The sequence below is a fragment of the Chaetodon auriga genome, chromosome 15 (assembly GCF_051107435.1).
Source record: "Chaetodon auriga isolate fChaAug3 chromosome 15, fChaAug3.hap1, whole genome shotgun sequence".
Classification (NCBI taxonomy): Eukaryota; Metazoa; Chordata; class Actinopteri; order Chaetodontiformes; family Chaetodontidae; genus Chaetodon; species Chaetodon auriga.
This window is the reverse complement of record NC_135088.1, coordinates 8,834,280-8,859,416: the sequence shown is the minus strand read 5'-3', so window position 1 is coordinate 8,859,416 and position 25,137 is coordinate 8,834,280. Positions and strand designations below refer to the sequence as shown.

Genomic DNA, 25,137 nt, shown 5'->3' with positions numbered 1-25,137 from the left:
TTTTCTCCTCTGCTTGTCTTGCTCCCACCCTCTCGTCTCTCTCCTTTCACCATCATTTTCCGCTCTTCTCTAAATGTTTTCTCTCTTAGCACATCGCACACAATGCGTCGTTTGGTGTAATTTAATAGATTACATGTTGTATGTCGGACACTCTATTAACAAATACTCAGAAGGCCCATGTGGTGTATCTAACAGCACAGGATTGTGATGCTCTAAGTGTTACAGCGAGAACACAAACCACCTGATCAGTAAAACGAGTTGGGAATCAAAAAACCAAACAAGGCAAAGCCCTGTAATGCCCTTGAGGAGTTAAGGTATTAACAGATGAGCCAAAAGAACTTTGGAAAGACTTTGAGTTCCAAAGCGAACTGTTGTCAACAAACACTCCCTGAATATTTATTCTGAATCTTCAGCTGCAGCTCATTGGTTGAGTAACTCAATATGCATATTTTTCTTTGACTTTGTCTGTTTTTGAGCCTATTTTTGGTCTGTTTGCCTCCACGACCTGACACATCTCTCCAACCGTACAATCTTTCGCTCTGACAAAACAAAACAAAAACAAAAAACAAAACAAAGCATAGCTAACAGCATATTCATGAGGGGAGTTTAAGTGTGTGCATGTGTGTGTGTGTGTGTGTGTGTGTGTGGGGAGCGAAGAACAGAAGTGCTTCTCCAAAGTGTGAGTGACATCTGACAGTGGAGGGCAAAGTGCCATTATTTGTTATTGGGTGTTGGATGCGTGAAAACAGGGCGAGTCAGATCCGAAAAGGACAGTGTCCTCTATTCCACCTCACACACACACACACATGCACACACGAGAGAGAGAGAGAGAGAGAGAGAGAGAGAGAGCATACACATGCAACACACACAAAGTCCTAATCAAGACGAATGAGATTTGCTCTTCAACAAGGACATGTCGTTATAATATGAGACAACTACATTATTGCTCTGATCCCACCGTTTTAACAGCTTGAAGTGTGTGTGTGTGTGTGTGTGTGTGTGCGCGTGTGTGTGTGTGCATGTGTGTGCGTGCATAAAAGGGAGAACCTTAATGATTAAAGAGGATCATTGCACCTAAATGTCAGCCTGTAACGGCTTTAATTGGCTAAATGAGTTTCTGAGGTGATGGATGTTGATAATTGTCTTGCTCCATTTGCTTGTTTCTCGGCCCAACACAGGAGTGCGCTCATGTACAAATGAGACCTACCTCTCTCCGAAGATCCAACGCAGAGTTTCAGTGTAAGGGTCATGCATGCAGATTGGTCTAAAGATTAGCAAACTGTTGGTTTGTGTTGGTTCATTGGTTGCGTTGCCATAGAGAGACATTCACTTCTTACTAATCCCTCTAAAGCTTGGGCCAGGTTAATACTGGAGTAAACAGTGTGTCTCTAGGCCAGACTGTGCTGTCTGATCTTATCTGCATAACGTGTGTATGTGTGAACGTTTGTGTGCACGTGCCATCGAGTGCTTGCGCCCCGATGCGTTTGCTGTTGTCCTGCAAAACCAATTTACCAACAGACCTGTCTGCAGAGAGTAATCACACAGGCTCACAACCAGCAAATCATTATCTACACACAGCTAATACAGGCTTCTGTGGTTAGGAGACCATTATACAGGTAGTATGTGTACATAGGACCCCAGGTAGCAACCCATTACTTTTGCAAACAAACAGTCGGGCCCTCTGTGTGGCTGCCACAGTCTGTGCAATCCTCTGTGAACAGCACTCAATAATTCATTGCATCATGAATAGTAAACAGGAGTGCGGAAGTGGGAAGATAGCGGACACTCTGGTTTTCCATAAATCATCATCGCTGTGAGACAGAAAACACAGTCATTAACCACAAACTCTTCAGATACACTGGCTGTCTGATGTAGCATGGCCAGGGGAGTTCAACCAATCTGATGCTGATGTTCCCTTCTTTATTTGTTACAATCCCAACTCATGTCGCAAGCAAAGAGTTGTTTTTTGTGTCATGCTTTCTTTCCCACTGACTTGTTAAATTAATTGTTGTCAGCGTGCATTAAAAACTTCTGCTAAGGAGGTTTTGTTTCTGTTTCACTTTGTCAGCAGGATTGCGGAAAAGCTACTGGCCAGATTTTCATGAAACCTGGTGGAAGGGTGTAGCATCGGCCATGGAAGAAAGCCTTTTGTGTCTTCAGAGGGAGCTGCCCCTCTGACTAACTGCCTCAAGTGATGTCACTAGAGGCAGTGTCAGTTGAAGTTGAATTTGATGATAAGTAAAGGGTGTGTAGCTGGAAAGATGTGAGCTTGCCAGACCTCTATAGCCTGGTCCTCATTTCTGCTTGAGGTTGATAAGGCAACATTAGTCATGACCATGTTACAGTCTCTACGCTGTACCCATGGCCGATGCAGTGAAGCGTCTCTTAGGTAACATGGTGTCAAGTGCAACAGTGTGTACGCTTTCCAGGAAATGGGGAGGGCTGAACTCAACGGCTCTGGTGAGAACTCTGATTTCATTCTGATATATTTGCCCAGTAAATCCCCTTCAGTCTTAAAAGCGAGCTGCAGATGAAAGCAAAGGAAACAGATTAAAGTGGCTCGAGGTGCAGCTCCGTGATGCCGCGGTGTTCCTAATATTTTGTACACTTTTCGTGTATCTGAATCCAGAAGAATTCAGCAGAATCCATCTTATCCGTCGACGTAAAACGGCTCGGAAGCTCTCACTGTCCGTCCACTGTCTGATTTGCATTAATAGGCAGAAGGAATTGAGCACAACAGCGAGGGATATTGCGGATCTATAGACACAGTGAGTGTGTTTAAGTGAGCGGTCTGATCTATAATCTCCCCTCTAATGAGAGTCATTTTTCATCGGTTAGCTGTTTGTTTAAGTTCACCTCCAAGTGCGTGTGAGAGGGGAGAGCATGTGTGTGCCTGCATGCCACGCCTATGCCTACAGTATGGCATGTGTGTGTTTTAATGGACAGGGAGCTTCGCAGCCACTTAGGACTGAAATGGTGATGACAGCATGCTCTAGCAAGCAGCTGAGTATTCCAAAATGACACCGAGGGATTACTAATGAGACACAGCAGTGGAGTTTGGAATAATCCTCTGCAGTGGCATAACTTCAGGTACTCATATTGTGCTAAAGATTGTTATACACTATTTACTTATTCAGTATAGTATACAGTCATTCATGATTAGCAAAATTTGTTATAAAGTACCTCAGCAAAATGAAACTGTAATGACTAATAATCCATTTTGTGGTTTGGTTGAGATGCAAACAATGTAACTGTCTCTTCTAAATTATATTTATGTACAACTAATTAGCAAGAGCACAAACATAATGGCGACTGAACATTTTGTTGTAACATAATGAGGAAATGTTGTTAATTAATATACCTGGCAAGCTGCAAAAATGTTGATACTGAACATATGTTTACTGAAAACATATTCCATTTGTTTGCAACCAAAAAGTTTAATCTTTCAAAGCGCTATCGACTCGTACTGACTACAGCGTTATTCTTCTTTTTTATGATCATGTTAAGGCACTGACACAAAATCTGAATACAAAAACATCAGCAGCAATGATGGTCTTTGCCGACCCTTAACCAAAGTGCTGAACCAAACTGAGTCTGGTGTCACAGTGCTGCACTTTATACACCAACCATCTACCTCAACTACCTCCCTGTGACTCCAGCACGGTGCATAAATGTAGCGCTTCACTCACTCAAACAAACGTTGACTCTGAACATAATCCAGGCAGTGATTACGTTTTGTTAGCACATTGTGATTATGAATGCAAATTAGCTGTATATGGACGTAATTTCGAGGAGACGTGATTATTTGACAAATCCCTCCCACTCTGCCTCCTATGTTTCCACTCTCTTTTCCTCTGTGTGCATCCAATACAGGCAAAGATAAGTAAAGTGTCTTTGTGTGACCCTTACTTGCATCCCTTACTGTGTCCATAATGAAAACGAATGCAGCACACTGCCCTCTCTCCTTTACTAGAAATAAGAAAAAACAACCGTGATATTATATTTTAATATAACATCAAGACACATTAGACTTTCGTTACCATTGGCGGTTTCAGTAATTTCCTCGGGAGTTAATTTCCTCTGGAGTTGCTACATTAGCGCCCCTGGCTTTCTTAATGGACATAAAGACTTCATTGCCACTTACAAATGAAATGCCACTGACACTTTGCCCTAGGAAGCTATAAAGCACTGTGGAATGAAATTACAGCGGTATGACCATATGCTCCATCAAGCTGTGGACCACTGCTGCGTGAGTGACAATGTGTGATTCTAATGAGTCACAGAGGAATAGGGAATGATCCAAAACACCATCAAACTGGGAAGTTTCATCACCAAGTTTAAACACTAATAGTCTGAATATTGACCGACTGTTTCATCAGTCACACTATCCTCAGCCTGAAGAAGATGAATGAAGGGGCAGGTGGAGTTAAATGAGGAGCTGAGCAAATTGAGGAGAGAACAAGAAAATGAATTACACCAGCGGAGACTTGCCCGAAGCACCCATATTAAAAACACTGGTGTGGTTGTGTCTTTATTGGGAAGAGTTTTCAGAAGTACCAACACCATACTAAAGTCGATGCATTAAAGAGCTTACTTCAGTAAAAGTTTGTATTATCAGCAAAATTTATTTAATGTATTAAAGTAAATCATGCAAATAAACGTTCCATTTCAGTGTTTTACTATTATATAGGATGTGCTTGAATTAATATTATTGCTGCTTTAATGTGTATGTTGGATTTTATTGCTGTAGATGTTTTAAGGTTGAGCTAATTTTAACTACTTCATATACTGTTGGGTAGTTTAATCTGCAGTAACGCATCACATCCTGTGAGATTGGCAGAACCACGTATGTCCATAAAGTCAACTTTTAATGAACTCAGAAAAACAGCCCAGTTTTCACCCTCGTGATGATGCATTAAAGACCCAAGAGGGTTTTTAAAGAATTTATTTATCTTAAGAAGTGGGAAAACGTTTTTCAATCCATAAAGGAACACTTCACCCTTCAGTTTATCCAAAAACATTCAAACACGAAATCACCAATTTTTGGAGATGTGTGGTTTTCAGCGGACAGGAAGGATATGAAAAACTGTAGCTAAAGCTGACAGACAAATGTTGTAGAGTAAAAAAGTCCAATATTTGCCTCTGAGGTGCTGTGGAGTACGTATTTGCATAAAATTGAAGTGTTCAAGTAAATTTCAAGTACCTCAAATTTGTAGTACTTGAATAAATGCACTGAATGTACTTAAATGAGGCAAAAGCCCCAACAAACAGTAGGTGGCCTTCTCAAGTGAATACTCGAGAATATGTTTGAATCATTCCTCAGACAGCACACAATATTTTACACTGCAATTAGGATTAGTAGAACTATGATTCGCTGAATTTCTCAAACAGGATGTAGGTCCTCTTTGCCTCTTAACAAACAGCAGCAGCCGTTAATCTGAGCTGTGACATGCGCTGCCACAGCAGAGACCGCCACTGGTATGATTAGGTGATGCGATTACTGATGTGATAGTAATCCTGTGCATCCCTTACATTGTGTTTCCAGCCAATCTGGACTCGCACATAGCGGGACTATTAAAGCAGTGATGCATTGCAGCAGCCAGCCGGTGGGTTGAGCGAGTGAAGAGGCTCTCCAGCTGCAGTTTCTGTCATTATGGCAACGCTCCACACCTCGTCGCACCGCAGAGCACTTATTCCAACACAACAGGGGAAGAGCATCAGCATTATATCAACTGTGCCTACCACCGCAGAGAGAATAGAGTGTCAAGAGTCACAGAGGAGGAGAAAATGGGCTGATAGACGGCGAGGAGAGGAGGGAGTCGCAGAGGGCTTAGGGGAGCTTGTTGTTGACGCTCCGGTGTTCACTCTCTTTTCGTTCTCCCTCTCTCTTCTCTCTCTCTCTCTCTCCCACAGCTCTGTAGTTCCCCACATCCTCCAGAGGCCGGGGATTATGGGAATCTACACTACGTAGCTACACTAAGCTTCCAGGGGAGAAGGTCAAGGGGAGGCTAGACAAACAAGAAAGTCTATCTTTTTTTTCTATATTTGACCCACTCGCCCTTTATCCATCATTTCTTATTTACTGTCCTCCCCTTACTTCCATGCAACCTCATCTGCACCCCCTAACATGAGCTTTTAACCCCAAATCAATAAAAAAAACATTATCAATTCAAACAAATATATTGTTTCAGGGTGGGATTACTCCACATTTATCTCCCTGAACAGGCTCATCATCCTCTAATTCACTTGCTTTTAATGCATTGTATACTGTAGCTTATTTTCTTTCATCTTGAAAAGGTGAGTAAACTCTATTTCAAAAGTGAAAATGGAGTTCATTTTATGTTTACCCTCAACTATTCGGGGTTTATTTTCAATCATGCACTCCCTCACCCACAGATCGTATCGCCTTTCGCTCTCTTCCTTTCTGCTCTCCATTGCAGCTTTAAATTACACTTCCTTTTTCAGACAAACAGGATTGAGCAGTTACTTTATAAAATTTGGTTTCTCTTAACTGAAGAATAACCCAGTGCACAGCAGTTTTCTTATTGTTTCGGCGACGAAGGGAAAGGGTCGTTTGTGCTTTCATTTCTTTACTCTGAATTCTTGACTCTCTGAATGTCTCTTCCTCGCCTGCAGCTTGTACCAAATGTAGCAGCACTGATTCATACTGGAAAAGGCTCACACCAGTTTTACTTTGCTATATTAACTCTCCAAAGCCACATATAGTATACTGTATGCAATATACACAAGCATGTGTATAGAGAGAGAGACAGAGAGACAGAGAGACCGTTACATCGACGACGTAACTGCAGCTAGAAGCTCTGCACTTTTATAGCAAGTCAACAGGTTGTTTGTAGGGTCAACATACATTTAAAGAGTCTAAATATGTCTCATCTTTCAAATTGTCATTTTTGTGAAGCCTTCCCGCAATGTAAATAACTTGAAATGAATTCTTAATGGTGTTTATGGCTCTGGCCTTGCTTTTATACTCTTAACCTTGAGTTTACTGCAATTGCTGTTGATTTTTATGTGACTTTGCTTTTTTTGTACTCCTTTATGAAGTGCTTTTAAAGTTTGTTTTGAAATAATAAGTACTTAGGGCAGTAGGTAGTAGTAATATCAGTGGTTGCAGGAGCAGTAAAAATGTTAATGATACTCTAGTAGTATTTGTGTTTCTAGTTTTAGTAGTCTTAAATACAGCAGTACTTTCATTAACAAAGTACTACTGGTTGTAGTTCCATCCAGTCGAATAGCAAAAATATTAAAAGAACTTTTAACAGTATGGTAGGCAGAGCAGTGGCATCACCAGTAGTCACAATAACAAGTATTAATAAGAGGAATAGTAGTGTTTTTCTCTTCTTTCAAACATCAAACGGTGTTGTCCACCTGTTTCCGCTCTCCTTCCTTCTCGTCTCAGTCTGAATAATGCAGAGTTGAAGTGTGTGGTGGTGGACTCCCCTGTGGAGCTGAGGCCAGGGTAGCAGCTGTCCCTATCAAGACTCTCCTCAGAGCTGTCATGGCCTGTCTGCTCCTCGGCTAATCACTTCCTACAGGCCTGCAGCATGGGACCGCCGCTGCTAATGTTGTCGCCGATTGGGCCGGGAAAAGCTCGCAGGATGAGCGTGGTGTAGCTTCATATGGTGATGAGAGTGTGTGTCTGCGAGGAGGTGTGTGTGTGTGTGTATGTGTGAGGGGTTGGTGGAGTGCAGGTGTGTTTAGCCAGCGGCTCAACGGGTGTGTAAATGCCTCAGGTAGTGCAACATGGGTCACAGATTTAGACACACACACACACACACACACACACACACACAAACACCATAACCATGACCAAAACCCTATTTTCTTCCCACCTGCCAAAACACATTTGCTACACAAGGAGTTACTCATCTATGTATAACAAGCTAATGGCACAGTGTGTCACACACCAGCACACATGGTCATAGGAAAACGGCCATTTCCAATGACAAGCACTTCGCTCTGGCATGTTCAGCTGAGGTAAAAATAAAGCCTGGAGGAATACATCCTGAGCCACAGAATATGATTTTCCTCTCCTCTCAACAGACTTTACATATGTTTCCTTTTATTGCCACACAGATGAAAAAAAACAAACAGAAGTGGCGTTGTCCGATGGTTCCGTTGCGGTAGGCTTCGTCAGCGCCTGCGGTGAATACCACACAACCAACTGTCAGCACCGATGATTAATTATCAGTCACTCCAGCCATGCAACAAATCGGTAAATACATTTGCCTTCTGGGGTTTCGGAGGCCATCCAGAATTTGAATAGCCATGAACAGAGGAAGAGATTGATAGGTACAATCAGAGGAGTGTAGAATCCAGGGAAATAGATAACAAGCAAAACAGGGACTGAAAGAGATAAAGGAGGATCAGGCTTCTAGCAAGAAAAACATGAAGCTTGCAAGTGGAAGTTGGCAAAGTTGTCACTCAAATTGGGAACTGAAAGTGAACTTCTGTTGTAGTGCCCTTAAGCAAAGCACTAAACACATGTGGCTCCATTATGGAGGCCCCATGGAGAAATGTGCTAATAATGAGATACCCTTCCTGAAAAAAAGACTGTTGTGGTCGGTAGGCAGATTTATTAATGCTACTTTTTAAAGAGAACCCTCTAATCAGGTCAGTTTGTTCCCAAATTTAGCTTTCTGCGACACAGTGACCTCCCTTTTCTCTGTAAAGTTTAGTCTGGACTAAATGTGTCTGCTCAGTTGACCTAAACAGCTTGGCCTTATTTATTTTGGTCATATTAGTTAATTAACTGTCCAGCAGGCAACTTTAACAAAGCATCCAATGGTATGGTCAATGGCAGCGTTAACTATGTTGGGATAAAGCCTGGCTCACAGCTGATGTTCCAATTAATCGTAAAGATGGTCAGTGGGGTTAAGGTCAGGGCTCTGCGTAGGCCGGTTTAGCTACACCAAGCTGGGAAAGTCATTCTTTATGGACCTCTGCCAAAGCTTTGGCATGATGTTAAAAGCGCGCTATTGTCTAAGAACATGAAAACAGCTCCAATCCAAAAGTACACAGAGGAATATGCACATGCTTTTGGTAATGTACTGCATTTAACTTGTCAAGAAGTTGACAAGATCCAAAGACATAATGACCAAAATGACCAGGCCAAATCATTTGCTACCGTTGGCCGAGACCAATACGGGCAATAAAGGGCCAGTAAATAAGGAAGACTAACCGACACATGTATAATAAGGTGAGGCACAAACAGAAAGAGGCAGGAGAAGATGAAGGTAAATAAACAATCATGGAGATGGACAGGCAGACAGACAGAGATATGAATAAGAAGCGAGACAGGAGGCGTGACGGTGCAGTGAGGCATGTAAAGGCAACTGGCGCCGCCGCACTGCTCCTTGCCCCTGTGGCGCACAGAGCAAAATGAAGCTGGAGAAGAGGCAGGGTGGGAACCAAGACGAAAGAGAAAAGCCACGTATGATTGACTAGAGCAAAATGAGAAGACATGAAAGGAGAAGAGGGAGAGGAAAGACGGGGAAGGCGAGGAAGAGGAAGGATGAGGAGAGGGGAAAAATGAGCGTGCCAAAAATGTCAGTCATTCCCATTACGCCGGCTGGCGCGCAGGGCATGCCAAAAATGTGACAGGCAGATAAACAAGAGACTGTCAGCGACTACATTTAATCCACTGGGTGACTGCAGCATTTAACAAACTCCCTGCTTACCTGCGTGCGTGTGTGTCTGCTTGTGTGCACAACTGCCTCTGTGATCGTGCGCACGCTCCATGAGTGTGTATTTATTTGCGTAGCTGCGTGGAGGCTTTTCGTGCGAATGTGCGTGTTGACATACAGGCCCAACACATCTGCCACCGTTTGTGCCCTCGCCTTTGAGTGTGCGCCCTCTAACAAGCTGAACATTCGTCAACAAAGCCAGAAAGCAGTTGTTGTTTGTCAGTAAGCAAGAAGAGGCCGGCAGCGGCAGCCCACAGACAGACTGCCAGATATTGCATAAGCAAGGTGTGTGTGTGTGTGTGTGTGTGTGTGTGTGTGTGTGTGTGTTTGCACTGTCTGTGTCAGCAGCCCCCACCACCACTTGATTTGGCTTGTTAGCGCTACTTCTGGGGGTTATGAGAGCCAATAGTCACCCAGTCATTGTGGCTGCTTCATGCAGGCCATTAATGCAGAGCTCATTTAGCCTGGAACGAGCCCAGAAACTCGTTCTCATGTGGGGTTTTTTTGTATTTCTTTTCTTTCTTTTTTTTTTTGCTCTGTGATCATGTGATCATTTGACTTATGTGATTTATGATTCTGGCAGTACTTTTCCCTAAGGTGGTGGTAGATGCACAGCTCAGTGGTTTCTAACCAGCAGCCCTGGCCCTCATCCGAGTCATTACATGGAAATCTTGGAAGAAGATGAATAAAAGATATTTTGGGAATGTAAGGAATTGTACAGATCATGCTAGAATGTCATAAAACACAACTTGAGGCTTCTGTGAGTCATATTACAAAATAAAAATTTTGCCTGTTCAGGATGTTTGCATATCAGCCCATTACTGTTTGTGCTTGCCAAACATCTGGACGACTGGGCACTGAAACGAGACGGCAAAGCCAGCAGTGAAAAGAACTGGGTTAGATGCCCTTCCTCTTGAACTGGAAAATGTTTCCTATGAATATGAAGCAGCGTCCGTCGCTTCATTGCAATTTCCAAAAGTACCAAAATTGTCTGCTCTGTAATCACAAATTACTTGGAAATGAGGATGGAAATGAGGATGGTTTGATAAGAGGGCTTGGAACCGCAGGGAGTGTTGCAAATAAAGTCGACATGCAGCCTTCAAATATCAATGAAACCCACACCCACTCAGCACTGACAAAAACTGAACTGTTACCCAAGAGATAAGTCACAACTCTGTATTGAACTGTAATCTATTTAGGGCATATAAACAATTTTTCCACTGTGCCTATAGAAACTTTTACTCTGTTATCAGTGAATATCAAGATGGCTGCTTTGACACATTGATCTAAGTGTGTCAAGGCAGCTGTTGCCAGCACATCGTGCATTGTTGTGCTGTTTCTTACTTATGTAACAAGACTCAGTTTAATCTTTTGGGATTTTTTCACAGAAATCCACAGACAGACTTCCACATATGTGTTAAAATGGTGTCACTGTAGTAACTATAGCAACTATATCTATGCCCAAAACAGGGTCCAGTAGTATTTGCAAATATCCATAAAAACATGGTGTATAAAAAAAATACATCTCACAGGGCTTGTGTGGGCAAAAGGACATATTTAGACAACAAAACAAACAGCATACATTCATGGAGAGCCAGAAGGGGTATGATCTATTACACTACACCTGCAGAGTTTTAGTAAGTGTCAAATAAATTATAAATCACAAAAAAGCAGAATTTACACTGCCCTTTGTGATTCACAATCCAGAATAATTTGTCTGGCCCTTAGTCATTGTCCTAGATGGTCAACCACTATCAATTTGAGTCAGTTTTAGAGGTGACAACAATCCCAAAATGTAACTGCACTTTCTTTACTCTAAGCATGGGAAACAAAGAGTTTGGTTTCATTTTTAGAGGCCTTTTTGTTGATTTATTTTCAGAATCCTAGTCTCTCAGAAGCTTTGTCTTGTAACATCCAAATAGTTTATATGGGCACTAAGCACATTCACACTATCACTTACAGTCTGTCTCGTTCATGGCAGCTTCATTGTGGCAGCTATCAGAGAGTTTCTGATAAATTACACACTGTCACATCAGAGAATATGGATTATTTTGTTGCCTCATAAAATCTTATGAAAGCTAATATAAGAAATGATTTTCTCTTCCTTGCTACCACTCTTGCCAGATTCTTGCCAGCCAGTGAGCAGCAAAGATGGAGAAATAGAATGAAAGCAATAGGAAAGCCAGGAGGAAATGCAAGAAGTTGAAAGGATGGGACGGATGAAAGCAGAGAGGAGGTGGAGTAGAAAATTGCACCAAGATGAGAAATGGCAAGCATTGGCAAATGATTGCTCTGACGACTGCCGCGGCTGAGATGGGAGTAAAATTATAAAATCTGGTTTAATCTTGTGAAATATAAACTAGCCTGCAAGGGCGTGCTGAATGCTGCAACATGCTGTAAGAGGTTTGAACACACTGAGATTAAAACATGAACCAGCCTGTCTGTGATGTGTTTGCTGCTAAGGTTTCATCTTCCTGGGAGAGATAGCAACACCTTGGTTTAACCCCAATTACCGGGAGTGATCTCTAATTGGTTTTGTTCCACAGGGCTCAGACAAAAACTTCAGCCACTAACAGAGCGAGTAAGTTTGACTCTCTGTTTGCATTTAAAACCAAGGTGAGGCAGACCACCAGGAGGTCGTGGACAGGTGGAACTGGAGCAAGCCTTTTTGACCCTGTCCAAGTAAAAAACAGAGAGGAAATTTGAGGAGCTATGAGTCATAGAAACAGGTGGAAGCAGCTCTGATCGCCACACTGGAGCGTTCAATACACCCGCATCATTCAGAAGAGGGGTGGTCCCTCGCTAGAAAGGCCCATCCCAGTAACCAGATGTCTCGCTCACACACAGAACGCATAAACCAAGTGCGCCTTCTAGCGGTGACTCCAAGTTTGTGTGTATGTGTGTGTGCTGTACAGAAAAAAAAAAAGTGTCACTTACGGTAGAAGACATATTCTGTGTAGCTGGACCAGATCTTGTCCTCTGTGTGCTGGTTGACAAACGAGGCTGTGACTGACGAGTTGCAGGCCACCATTTGGAAACCACACTCCGACAGCATGTCAAAAGCCCTCTCCAGGTGCTTGAACTTGAGGTAAAACCGGGAGGTGTACCGATCCGGGGTCCTGTCCGGGTCCCGGCTCTCGTTCAGGGTCTCCCCGAAAACTTCTTTGGCGAGGGCCACCCGCCCGCATATCAGTATCCGAGGTACCCTCCTGAACTTGGCGTCGGTTTGACTCTCTCGGCCCATGGTGCACGACCCCCGGTACCCCACCGTGATGAAGCCGCTCTTTCTGTCCGCGGGGACGAGGGAGGGCGGCGGGCACTGCCGGTGGTCGCTGCCCTGGGACCCGTCTTCATAGTCGCTCTGGAAGAAGTCGTCCGGGCTGTGCTTGAGATCATCGGGCGTCAGGAGCTTCACTAAGTCGGGCAGCTGGAAGTACTCCGCCTCTTTCCTGAGCCTCCCCTTCTCCGGGAAGTGGTCCGGGAGGACGACTTGTTTGTCTCGGAGGTAGTCCAACACATACCGGAATAAAAACCCGTCTCTGTCGATGAAATACCGGCCCTTGGGGTCTCTCGCCAAGTCGTTAGATGCGTCTTTTTTGGAGGAGAATATCTTACCGAGTAATGAACTCGGGGTGCTCACCAAAGTTGAGTGACGCGTGTAATAAACCTGCCCCCCCACGTTTAATTCAACCACATCTGGGAAACTGTTCTGAACTGATGCTTGATCTTTGGGGTTAGTCCTACAGTTTCCACTCAGCGCCATCGTTTCCGTCATGAACAGCTACACCCGGGCTACACACCTATTTCTACAGCAAGTCGAGAAAAAAAAAAAAAAAGATGGATCAGTGTCAAAAGTTGCTAAGCAGTGTCCTCTGTTAGTCTGTGTCGACGCAGGGCCTCCAACTTCATCTCACAATAATCTCAATAAGCATTTTTCATCGATCCATGGCCATTATCACCTACCAGTCCTTAGCAGTTGTCGAAAATAGGGGGAAGATGGCAGTGCGGGCGTCCCTCTGTGAATGTTTGAATAAAAAGATAAAAAAAAAAAGACTGAGGTGGGTGACTTGAGGAGGAAATAATCAGTGCTGCGAGAGAGGAGAAATGTATCCGGGCGCATCAAAGGCTTGCATCAGTGGCTAATGCATGGGGTGGGGGGGCGAAGAAAGAAGCCTACAGCATCGAATGGAAGAAAAAAAAAAAAAAAAAAAAAAAAAAAACTTCTCTGCTTGCCTTTTTGCTACAAGGAGTATTATCCAACAATCCAGCAAATAGAAATCCTTCTGCACGCAACCGGAAAATTACGCAGCGGGACTGAGTAAAAGAGAGAGAGAGAGAAAAAAAAAAGTCCAACAACTTCTCTTAGGATATAGTCCAAACAGAAGAAGGTGCTGGTGCGACGATGTCACTTTTGTTTCCCCTTCAACTTCCCCTGAACACCAGCAGATTTTCCGGGCTGTGCACAACAGCGGGAGGAGGAGGCAGAATGCCTTTCAGTGGCGAGAAACTTCGTAGAGATTGCACACGCAAACCTCGGGAGTCCTGTAATGGTTTTGTCTGGAGCCTGTCACTACAAATATGTCGCCTGCTCCGGACTGAATTAAACTAAACCCCCCCCCTCCTCGAAAGAGCATATCTTATTTGTTGTCTCCGAGAGGCACAGTTCAGATTTTTCTCTGGACGTCTTTCCAGAGCAGCGGAGAGGACCGACCCGCTGCTGCTGGCTGCTTTCACCGGGAGCTGTCCGCGGTGCTGAAACGAGCATCTCACCCTCCTTCCTCTCCTTTCCCTCCCATCCACACTCGTACCGCCTCCCCTCCCCTCAGGACCTGGGTGGTGTCTTCATGGCTGCTCCCCCGTCTTCCACACACACACACACACACACACACAGAGAGAGAGAGAGAGAGAGAGAGAGGCTACTAAGAGCTGAAGGGGTGATTCCAAGCTGTAAACGGTGCTCTGTGGGAAATGAAAGTCTCAAGAACCATTGAATTCACCTGTATTGTCAGAAAAGCCCTATGTTCATATGAATCACACATCGGTTTGGTATTATTAATGTATATAATGCGTAATATTACCCCCCACTACACCCAAATGTGGAAATTTCGTGTTGGCAAAGGTTAAACGGCTGCATGTTTTTTAAAAAAAAATGAAGTTTGGGCTTTTACAGCAATTTCAGTGCATAATGGAGAAACTGCTGCATCCATCTTTGTGCCATTATTCTAATAAGTTAAACGCTCACATTGCTGCAGTTTGACCCCCAGCTTGAATCAATTTGCATGCCGTTTGCTTTGCATACATAAAAATAGGAAATAATGTGATTTGCATGGTACGACATGTGCATATCGTTCCCTTAATGTTTTGCAGATTTAATTTTTGGAACCCTTTTACAAAATAAAATCTCCTAACGAAAAACACTGTCTTCAAGACCAAGAAAAAAATGGAACTTACTGCCTGTGGCTCGGAAGATGACGGGTTTTGTCTCAGGATGTGTTAGATGCGCAACAGCGCCTCCTTCTGTTTGTATTGCGACATGCCCAGACTTCTTTCAGCACCATGGGCAGATCCTCACACAGGAAAGGGACTGAAATCGTGTGCAAAAGCTGTTTTGTTTACGCAAGTCAACTTTCATTCAGTGTGCATGAGCGCATGTATGTGTGTTTTTATGCCATTGTTACTTTTTGTGTCTTCATGTCCATTTCAGAGCAATTAAAAACACTTTGTGCATTTTCCAGGGAAATTTGACTAAGATTTTACTTTTTTTTGTCTTTGCTACATCATGCTTCACATCCACACACAAAAATAAACAACACTCACTGAGGTGATGAGTCAAAAGTGACCAGATGATGTTGACTTATCAGTTTGTGATTAATCAAAAACAAGACAGCCAGTACTGTATAATCAGTAGTCTCACAAACACACACATTTTGCACATGTTCCAGCTGCAGGGCCAGTTCAGAGCTTGAATTACATACAAATATTGTGAGGAGGGGAAGTATAAAATATGCATTGTGTGCTGCATCTGAGAAAGTCTAGTTTGTACCGAACAGTCTTCTTATTACAGCCTTCTGCATGTATGCTCCTTCTATTTTCCCTTGGCTTTCATCTGTCCACTTTTAACCAACCTTGCCTTGAGCACAACTGCATTTCTTGGCATTCCTTTGCTATATGTGTTCTACCTCTGAGGACACGATGCCGCTGCTTTTCACTTTAAATTTCAAAATTGGAATTAGAGCGACGGAGCCACAGAGGCAGTCACATGCACCTTGGAGGTACAGGAAACAGTAGGAAATTGTTGTTCTTGCTCAGAGGCACTTCAGCAATATTGGACATCACTTGTACTGGTAAATGAGCAAGCAAGACCTCAGCTCCTCCGTAGCCGCTCAAGCAGCACTGCCCGTACGTAGCCTGAATTCTAAACAACTCTTTCCCTCTGAAAGAAATACTAATGCTAACCATGTTTTAAATGGTCACACTGCATATATTTAAAAACATTTGACTTCAATTTGATGTCTATGGACAGTCTGGTCCAGAAAGATTATCGAAAAGGGTGGATGCCCTTATCTGTGATGTGGTGTTTCAAATAAGTTTAAAAAGGCAGAGAAAACATTTCCATTCACTTTTTGTGACATTTCCCACTTTGAAGTTTGTGGTTATTCTAATGTTGCAGCTCTGCGTGACACCCACCAACACGCACATTGCATCATATCTTGCACAAAACAGAATAGTAAATTATGCTCTTGCACACAAACTGACACATTAATACACCATTAAGAATAATACACAGCATACACTTTATAGAATTAGTAATGTAAAGTCTGTGTCAGCCAGTATCATCATATTGGTGGTATTTCTCGAATTAAAATGTCCGTGCCATTTGAAATACTTTTCCTGGCTCTTCACAGTAAGTCCTACTATCCATTCAGATGGAGTTGACACTACAGGAGAGAAATGAAGCGAGAGAGAGAATGATATAAAACAAAGTCGATAAAAAAGGAAGGAGGTGAGCCTGGTTGGGACCTGAGCAGTCACCCGCATGTAGGCCACGCTGCTGGCTTCATCATAAATATATGTAGCCACTACACCGCTCCCTGCTGTGCGGCTATTTAAAGACCAGGTGATTGACCACCTGTACAGGGTTAAAGCAGTTTGGCCCGACACAATTCATTTCATCTCCGCTTACTCTGTCCCCACAGAGCACTTGGTTTAATGCTTGCAAAACATACAGCAGCACCATCACCAAAGCAAATGACACATTCCTCCATGGTGATGTTCCATGAAAGCATTTCAAAGTAAGTCAACATAGACCGAAACACATTTTAGTTAATGGTAACTTTATAGAGGGATTCTACAAAGTGTATTTTGGAAATTAAGTTTTCAGCCTTCCCAGCCAGCGAAAGATCATCAGAGCGCTAAAAAGACATATTTGTAACAAACAGGCTGGGACATCTATTCCAGTTCCTTGGTTTCTTTGCTGTTTTATATCTTTGTGAACTCACTTCACTTCCAAATTAGTCAATACAAAATATATGATGAAATATTTACTCCACAAGCACAGCGGCAACATTCATAATTTAGCGTTTTTCCAAGAGAGACACAATATCAGAAAGATTTTTAATTTTTCGCTTGCTAAAGAAACCCACCTCTTACACCCTGAGTAACATCCAGAGCACTTCACTTCCCTGACACACATCAACGCGCAGCGCGGAGAGAACATTAAAAGGGAATTTTCAGGCCAGTCACAGATGGTTGAAATAAACAGCACACTAGTCCCACTTCCATCTCTCATTACAGCCACACTGAATGATGCCAGCCCTTAGATGGGAAATCTGCAAGTACAGCAGGCAGACATTCAATGCATAATTTCAGTTGACTCAGAGTATTTACCAAAATGAGTTTCTATGTGAGCCTCAGCTATCCCTCAAACTTGGACATTTATTATTTTTTATTTGAACTTGGTCAGCCATTTCTAATTTGGTCTCAGCAGGAAGAAAACAGTCTGAACACAGGGGAGAATTCCGTTGGCAATAAGAGACACCGCGATACGTAACGCACAACCAATCAGAGGAGAAGAGAAGAGACTAAGGCAGAATAATGGTGTTTGTCTGGTGGGATGTTGTATTTGAAGAAAGTGATTACAGGTGACATGGAAAAGACATTGCTGATGTTTTTTTCAGAGCTGCCAATAGGGAGCCATCAAGTATAGTGAGTCACTGTGTGATTAGACGGTCTGATGGCAAGCTATAAGGCTTGTATTTGTGTCTGTGTGTGTGTGTGTGTGTGTGTGTGTGTGTGTGTGTGTGTGTGTGTGTGTGTGCTGGCTTGCATAAGAGCTGCGAGAGAAGAGCAGAGAGAGAGAACCTGCCTATAATGAGGACCATGACATCATGCAGCAGTCATCAGTTATATCAGTATGTTGTTTATTCCATATTTGTCCACACATTCTGCTCCGGTGTCCATATTTGACTGAACAACTTTATGATCAAAATCAAGCCAATCACACGATAGCGCTTTTGCTGCAGTACACACAGTATGTATGACATTAAGTATCCTTTCGTTGCAAATTTCACCCATTTAGAATAGGGTATAGTGATTTGCTTGAAACTGGACAATACGCCACCACATTTTGAAATAACAGCACACACACACAGGATGTAGTGCACATGGACACACATTTTTTGTTTTATTCATTATCTATTTCTTACTCACTTAAGTCCACTTTTTTGTTTGTTTGTATGTGTGTGTGTGTGTGTGTGTGTGTGTTTGTGCATGTGAGCCAAACAAAATCCATTCAAGAGAGAAAAGGCAAATATGATGTAATGTCTCTGAGGTTAGAGAAGGTTGTTGGGGTGATTCCCAGACTGGCAGGATGTACCTGGGAGGGAGAAATAGAGTTAACCTTGTGCAAGGCACTTGACTCCTCCTCCCCCAGTGGACACCCAGTCAGATCAGACTGAGGTCGTACTGGGCAGCTTCCAGATGTGAAAGCGTGTGAGTGTGGTCAGGGCAGTCCTGCAAAGGGTAAACTTCGCGAAGGAAAGCAGGAAAATGAGTAAAAATGCATTAAAGTAAAATAAACATCAGACAAGACAAACGATAAATGCATAAGGTAATCATTAATGGTGCATGTCCACTTTCTACAACAACCTACAGTAAGGCAGTGCTCTGTATTTTAAAGTTCTTGTGGTTCTGTGGGGTTATACTATTAAAATGTATATTTATTCAGTTTTTGCGTGAGTACAAAAACATCCTCCTGATGCTCAGCGTCTCATGAGATCGTCTTAGCAGGCCGGTGACCAGACTGAACTCCTACCGTCCTCCTGAGCAGGTACACCCCAACACCTCCGGCTACTAATGCAATGACTCATCAGTCTCAAAATGTGTCTTCAAAGACTGCGTGACAAGGTTTTCAGTTTAAGTCTGCTGATGAACTCACAGTCATTAAGAAGCTTCACATCTCTGCAATATTGATCTTCAAACATAAACTCTTTGAATTCCTCGGGGGGATAAGCAACAAGTCCCAATGCCCCAGATTTGGTGTCAAAACAAGATATTTTTAGCTGATCCCAGCAAACGTACAGCTTCCCACCACTTTCACTCAGATCTGCTACAGGAGTCAGTTGAGGAAGTGGATCTAATTGCCTCACGGTATAATCATCATATCTCAATGACGGCATCAATATTATGATCTACAAACAGTTTCTGCTAGAAAGTAATTTCCTCACAGACTAAATGCCAGCAGAATGACAAATTAGGGCCATGTTTCTTGTGAATTTTACAGTGTGATATTCTCTTGACTACTGAGCAATAGGATCCTGGACTTCTGCCTATTTCTGCAGGTCAAAAAATGAGGTTCTTTCTGTTTTGTGTCACTTTGCTGCTCTGGCCCACAATCCCTGTTTCATCCACTCTCTGCACAGGCCGAGGCAGCTTTCCCTCCTAAACTAGGTCCGCTGCTCTCCCTGGAGACATAGCTATTTAACAGGAAGCCCACTAAACGTTAAGGGCTTTGGCAGCCGGAGGAGAGCAGGGTGGTGAGGGACAGACGAGCGGATCCTGGATCCAGGATAAGTTCAACCCTGCAAGACACCACGGAGAGCCAGGAAGCTGAACATCTCAGCTTGTCTTCTGGCCAGAAACACAGCAGCAGAGCTGTCATCCCACTCACTAACACTGACTCTGCAGGTGTCTCTGTGTGTGCGTATTGTACTGTGTACTGGTGAAGGCATCAAGAAAGAGGCTGTATCCTTGGAGCCAAGTCTAAACAGAGCAGGGAAATATGGATCCAAAGCTATTTTGGATGCAGCCAGATGAGCCAGGAGTTACTTTTGTTTTCATAATTCGGGGATCTGACAATGGGGATGATGCGAGATGATGAAGCTCACACAATGAAGCGAAGACCATTTCTATAAATAGTTCTCCATTTTTTTTCTCCATTTTTTTTTTTTACATGAATGCATGTCACAGATTCTCTATTTGATAAATAAACTTTGAAACATTTACTTAAAAGGCAGTTAGAGCTGATTATTATGTTCAGTCTGTCGAAGGTGTATTTATATTCTTCTGCAGACTTATTGCTTGATGTGAATGCAAGCATCCAGATGTTTCTCTTCTCAGTTATTTTTATCATTGTTTAACTTCTCCGTCTTGCATTTTCTGGTGTCCTGTGGGCTTCATGCCGGAGGAGCTATGAGTGACATCTCTGTGGACTCAGATCATTAAATCACCTGTCTCATACACTATGGCTTATATCATGATGAGCCAAAATGCTGATCCAGAAAGTTAAAAGATTGCATCAGAGTTACAAGTTAGAACTTTTCTCCTTCTTACTGCAAGGCATTCACTTACTAGAATATGTCTACGTTTTTCTTCAGTTCTTAACGAGGTTGGCGTTATAGCATTGCATAATCTAGTAGACAGCAGGTTAACTGTAGGCTGATAAAGTGATAATTTACCCATCCATCAATTTTCCTAGCATTTTATCTTCTCAAGGGTTGCAGAAGGGCTGCAGCCTATCCCAGCATGCATTAGATCAGAGGCAGGGTACCTTCAGGTCACCACTCTATCACAGGCACAGCTGATAAAGCAGAGGAATTACCAAGGATTACCGTTAAAAGTCCATTCACTGCACGCTTTTTATTTCTCAGGCAGATAGTTGTGATATCAGCCTTGTGTGTGGGCACACACTGCTTGAGTCATGATGAGGAAGAAACTAGTCAAATCATTATCTTCTTTACAAATCTTTTCATGACAACCCACATGCATATAAATTTCCAGCTGCGGGTTAGAAAACGATCTGGGACTGTTAATGAGTAGATAGACATAACAGGAACGTGACTGCGTGAAATCATTTTGCCCTGAGGTTTGGCTTCCAACGGTTTAAAATATCAGCAATCAGCCAAATGCTATAACAACGGATGGTAGAGGAATCACATGTACAGATTTACTCTGCCTTTCTACAGCCTGAGTTTTAAGTAAAAAGATAATTGTGGGTTTTAGACGCACAGCAGAACTGATTAACCAGCATTTTTATTTCCACATGGAGACAAACAATAATGTTGCTGAAAAGTGATGATTGCAGCCAGACCTCTCTCTTAATGTTCTTTTCCACTCATAGCCCATTTGCACTCACAGAGACAATCAAATGCGTACACGCTGCTGAAACCAGGAGGTTTTTAGTGTATCTTACAGTAGCTGGCGTTTGATTCAATTTGCACCATGTGGGACTCAGAAAGCAGTTGGCCAAGATCAAGTTGTGGGTGTAGTGAAAGGATGGGAGGGGGCGGACGATCTGACAGCTCCATGGAAAAAAAAAAAAAATCTCTGTTCATTTGTTTAAAAAAAAAAAAAAAAACATCAATTGAGTCAGAGTGTGTGTAAGTGTATACTGACTCATCTTTCCGTCCGGATTGCATCAGACGCAGATGAGCCGCGATGAGCATGGACGGAGTAACCATTCAGTCAGATCCTCAAACCATATATGTTCACTGGACATTAAACACTTGCCAAAAGGTGAAATCATGTCTAGTCTGCGGCATTTCATGGTTTCCAGTTCAGTCACAGATTGAAATAAACACAGTGTGCATGCTTTAATTTTAATGTGCTTTAAGTGCTTTAATATTCCTTTCACATTACGAAAACGCATTAATTATGAACACACTGCTTCATTAGCTGGATTTAAAGTCACTCTTGTTATGTAACTCTGTTATGTATAACTTGTGCCTCATTGGAAATGACATTCTTGACGTGCAGCACATTTTTCAGTAGACCACCGTATCAGCTGGAAGGATGAGAAAGTATGTGTGTTTTGTACAAAAATGATGGTGATGACTCGTTTCCACTGCCTTCCATTCATTCTTGATTTGGGGATTTAAAGTGTCAATCATTAAGATTTCAGTCCTTGTTGATTTGGCGACACCTGCAGTTACTGGTGGTAACAGCAAGTGTAGTTTAATACCACAGGTCATATAATTCTGGAGGCATCAAAACAAGCTGTTGGCATATTGATAAAGACGTCAAGCAATAATTGGCCTTTTCCCATGAACTGATTTTATGCTGCACACAGCACAAGTCTGCAGACAGCAGGCTGTGAATGCATTTTTGATGAATGATAGTCAGTCAGTGTTAATTTCACTGACAAACACATTGCATTTCTTGTGACTTCTTCATAATAAAAGTCAAGTCATGTTTCGCCAAACACTTTTAATGTGAAGCTGCATCAGTAGGAAATTTGCATTAGCAGTAATCTAATGCTGTGTTTTTTCTGGGATTGTCACTGCAGACACCCTGTTTGTAACACAGCAAATCTAGAAATATTGCAGTACTTTCATCAATAGGCTATAGCCTCAGTCACTATTGTGTTACCTCGTTTGGCAATAGTTGGTGATATAACAGACATTTGTTTCTTTTCAAATCTTTGAGATTGTAATTTAACAGAAGCTTTTGGGCGGCACTGACTGATCCCTTTTTGTACTTAAACCCAGCTCTAAAATAATCCCCAAATTTGATTAAGAAGAGTGAACGAACCGGACAAAAAAACAAAGCAGTCATTTGATTTCGCATTGAGTCCTCAAGTCTTCTTTTGTTGAGACAAATTAAAAAAAGGTTAAGTGAGTCAACCTGCTTGAAAGACATTTCACACAAATCTTTTGGTTTTTAAATCAGTTTGAATTAAAAACCCCTCGAAGCAGATTGTTGCCTGCCGTGAGGCTGAAATACGCCTTCAAAATCAAAATTGTGACGCAAATTGCTCTTGAAACGTACGGATCGTTTCACACTGGCAGCCATTTTCCTCTTCTTGTGAGAATAAATCCTGGAGGCTAAAGACTGAGAATAAGCAATTTAAGAGGGGATTCATGCCAAGTAAAGTCGGCCCATATCCATGCCGTTCTCTCCGTCTCTGAGGCCACTCCTCGGCGGTGCATGGCACAGTCGAGCTCTCAGAGCCTAAAGGGATCTTGACCCTGTTGATTTGGCAAACCATGTAGATGAGATGTTGCTAAGCACCCGTTCTCCCTCGGCCAGCGTCGAGGCCACGTGGGAGCTCTGTGGAGGGCTAGATAGCTGTGCTAGTTTACTGCCATAGTCAGCTCTCCTGCAGTGTGTGTTTCTGTCTCTGTGAGCGTGTAGGAGTGTGTGTGAGTGTGTGTGTGTGTGTGTGTTAGCTCAACTCCCCCCCTCCACCCTCCAGTATTTTCCGTGCTTTACTCCCTGGCTCTTGGGATTAAAGTGTGGTTTCCACAGGTCGTCAGTGTGTGACAAATCTCTTGATGGGGCCAAATCTCCAAAAGTCCTTAGAACTGTAAAACTCTTTTTACGGTGCACTATCCAATTTTACTCTTCAGCTAATACCATCAGGAATTTACTGTAACTGCTTTGGAGGATGTTCAGTATATCGTATGCTGCAAATGTGTTGCCGAACTACAGGAAAACTAAATTTTGTAATTTTTCTCCTCATCTAATATATATATACTCATAGAATTCATATGCACAGCTTTCCAGCTCCTTCTGCTTTTGATCCTGCTATCTTCAACAGCGCTGTCACACTGAGACACAGTTTAAAGTAAGATGAATAAAGTGAGCAGTCAGGAACTTTATGAAGCTCCCTGCACACACAGTGAAAATGAATAATTTCTGAGAGATAGTGAGTTGAAGATGTATAATTGAGTGTGTGGTTGCGTCTCAGTTCACTCCTGTCATCAGTAATTTCATCAGAAAAGCAGAACGTCCAGCGGGGCGTCACCCCAAACAAAGAGCGAGAGTCGACATGAATTACAAGTCTTGAATTTGTTTGCAGTTTGAAGGAGTCTGAAACGCACCTGTGCACTGACAGCTTTGCCAAATATTCTGATAATCAGAGTTTTTTCATTCAAATTGCACTGAAATATAACGTGCAGCTGGTGTTTCGTGGAGGCAAATCTTCCAGTTATCTCAAACAGAAACTCTAAACTTAGCGTTTCTGTCGGTCCCACAGAGTCAGAGCAAGGGCTTCTGCCCGGACTCATCTTTTAGCAGTGACGTTCAACAGCCATTCAGGGAGAAATCCATCACTGAAGGACAGATATTTATCCCTCCATTGACAGGAACGTTAATAATGCAACAATGCAATGAAGCATCAAGACAGTGTGCATCCAGTCAAAGAGACACTTGCCTATCATTTATTTCTCAACCAATGTCCAGCTAAGAGAAGAAAACCCAGCCGGAGGCAACAAGATCATACCTGTTCTCAAAGGACTGTCAAAATGCTTTCGGGGGGAAATACAGGATGGAGCAGAAATGGAGGAGGCGGGTTGAGGGAAAGTGGGTAGGCCTACAAAATTCTCAAGAGAAATTTCAACACTTCATTGTAACTTCTGAAACTTCTGAAATGCGTTAAACATCATAAAGTGATGATATAAAACCATGTGAGAACATCTGAGGGAGGATTGTCTGGCACTGAGCGGCCAGTCTGACGACCACATAATGTATGTTGGCAATTTCACTCAAGTCCCAGAAGAAATCTCTGCCTCTCAGTCTTGGAGCCACTCTTACCTCTGTCGAATGATTAGCTTCAGTTTGGGGGGGAAAAGTACATTTGAAGGAGAGAGGAATCTCCCAGGTGATGAGCTTTGCTTGTCTGTTCATTTTGATTAAATATTAATTCATATAATCACATGTTCATGGAAATGTGTTATCGATATTCATATTATCTTCTTTTCTGCTATTAAAGAGAAAAATATGGGGAAGATCGAAAGCTTGTGAAAATTGCCAGTTTAAAGATATTTATCAGCACAAAATTTTTCTTAGTAGCAGTTCTCTTCGCAAACAAATTGATCTCGGCATCAAGGCTGATGGCCGAGATCAATCTCGATTTATCCTTCACAGCAACTTAAGAACTTGGATGATGTGAGATTTTAATTGCAAGATGTTGATTCTGCACTCTGAAGACGCTGTA

At 42.7% G+C, this 25,137-nt stretch overlaps 1 protein-coding gene across 1 annotated transcript in view; it reads right to left on the bottom strand.

Annotated features, from left to right (window-relative positions):
• kctd16b (potassium channel tetramerization domain containing 16b) overlaps window positions 1-14,455 on the bottom strand; it is a 74,897-nt gene extending 60,442 nt beyond the window's left edge. Inside the window, exon 1 of the mRNA XM_076751400.1 lies at window positions 12,642-14,455. Within this exon, the coding sequence (XP_076607515.1) occupies window positions 12,642-13,479 (838 nt within the window). The 5' untranslated portion in view covers window positions 13,480-14,455. The remainder of the gene's footprint in view (window positions 1-12,641) is intronic.
• Between the last annotated feature and the right edge of the window lie 10,682 nt (window positions 14,456-25,137).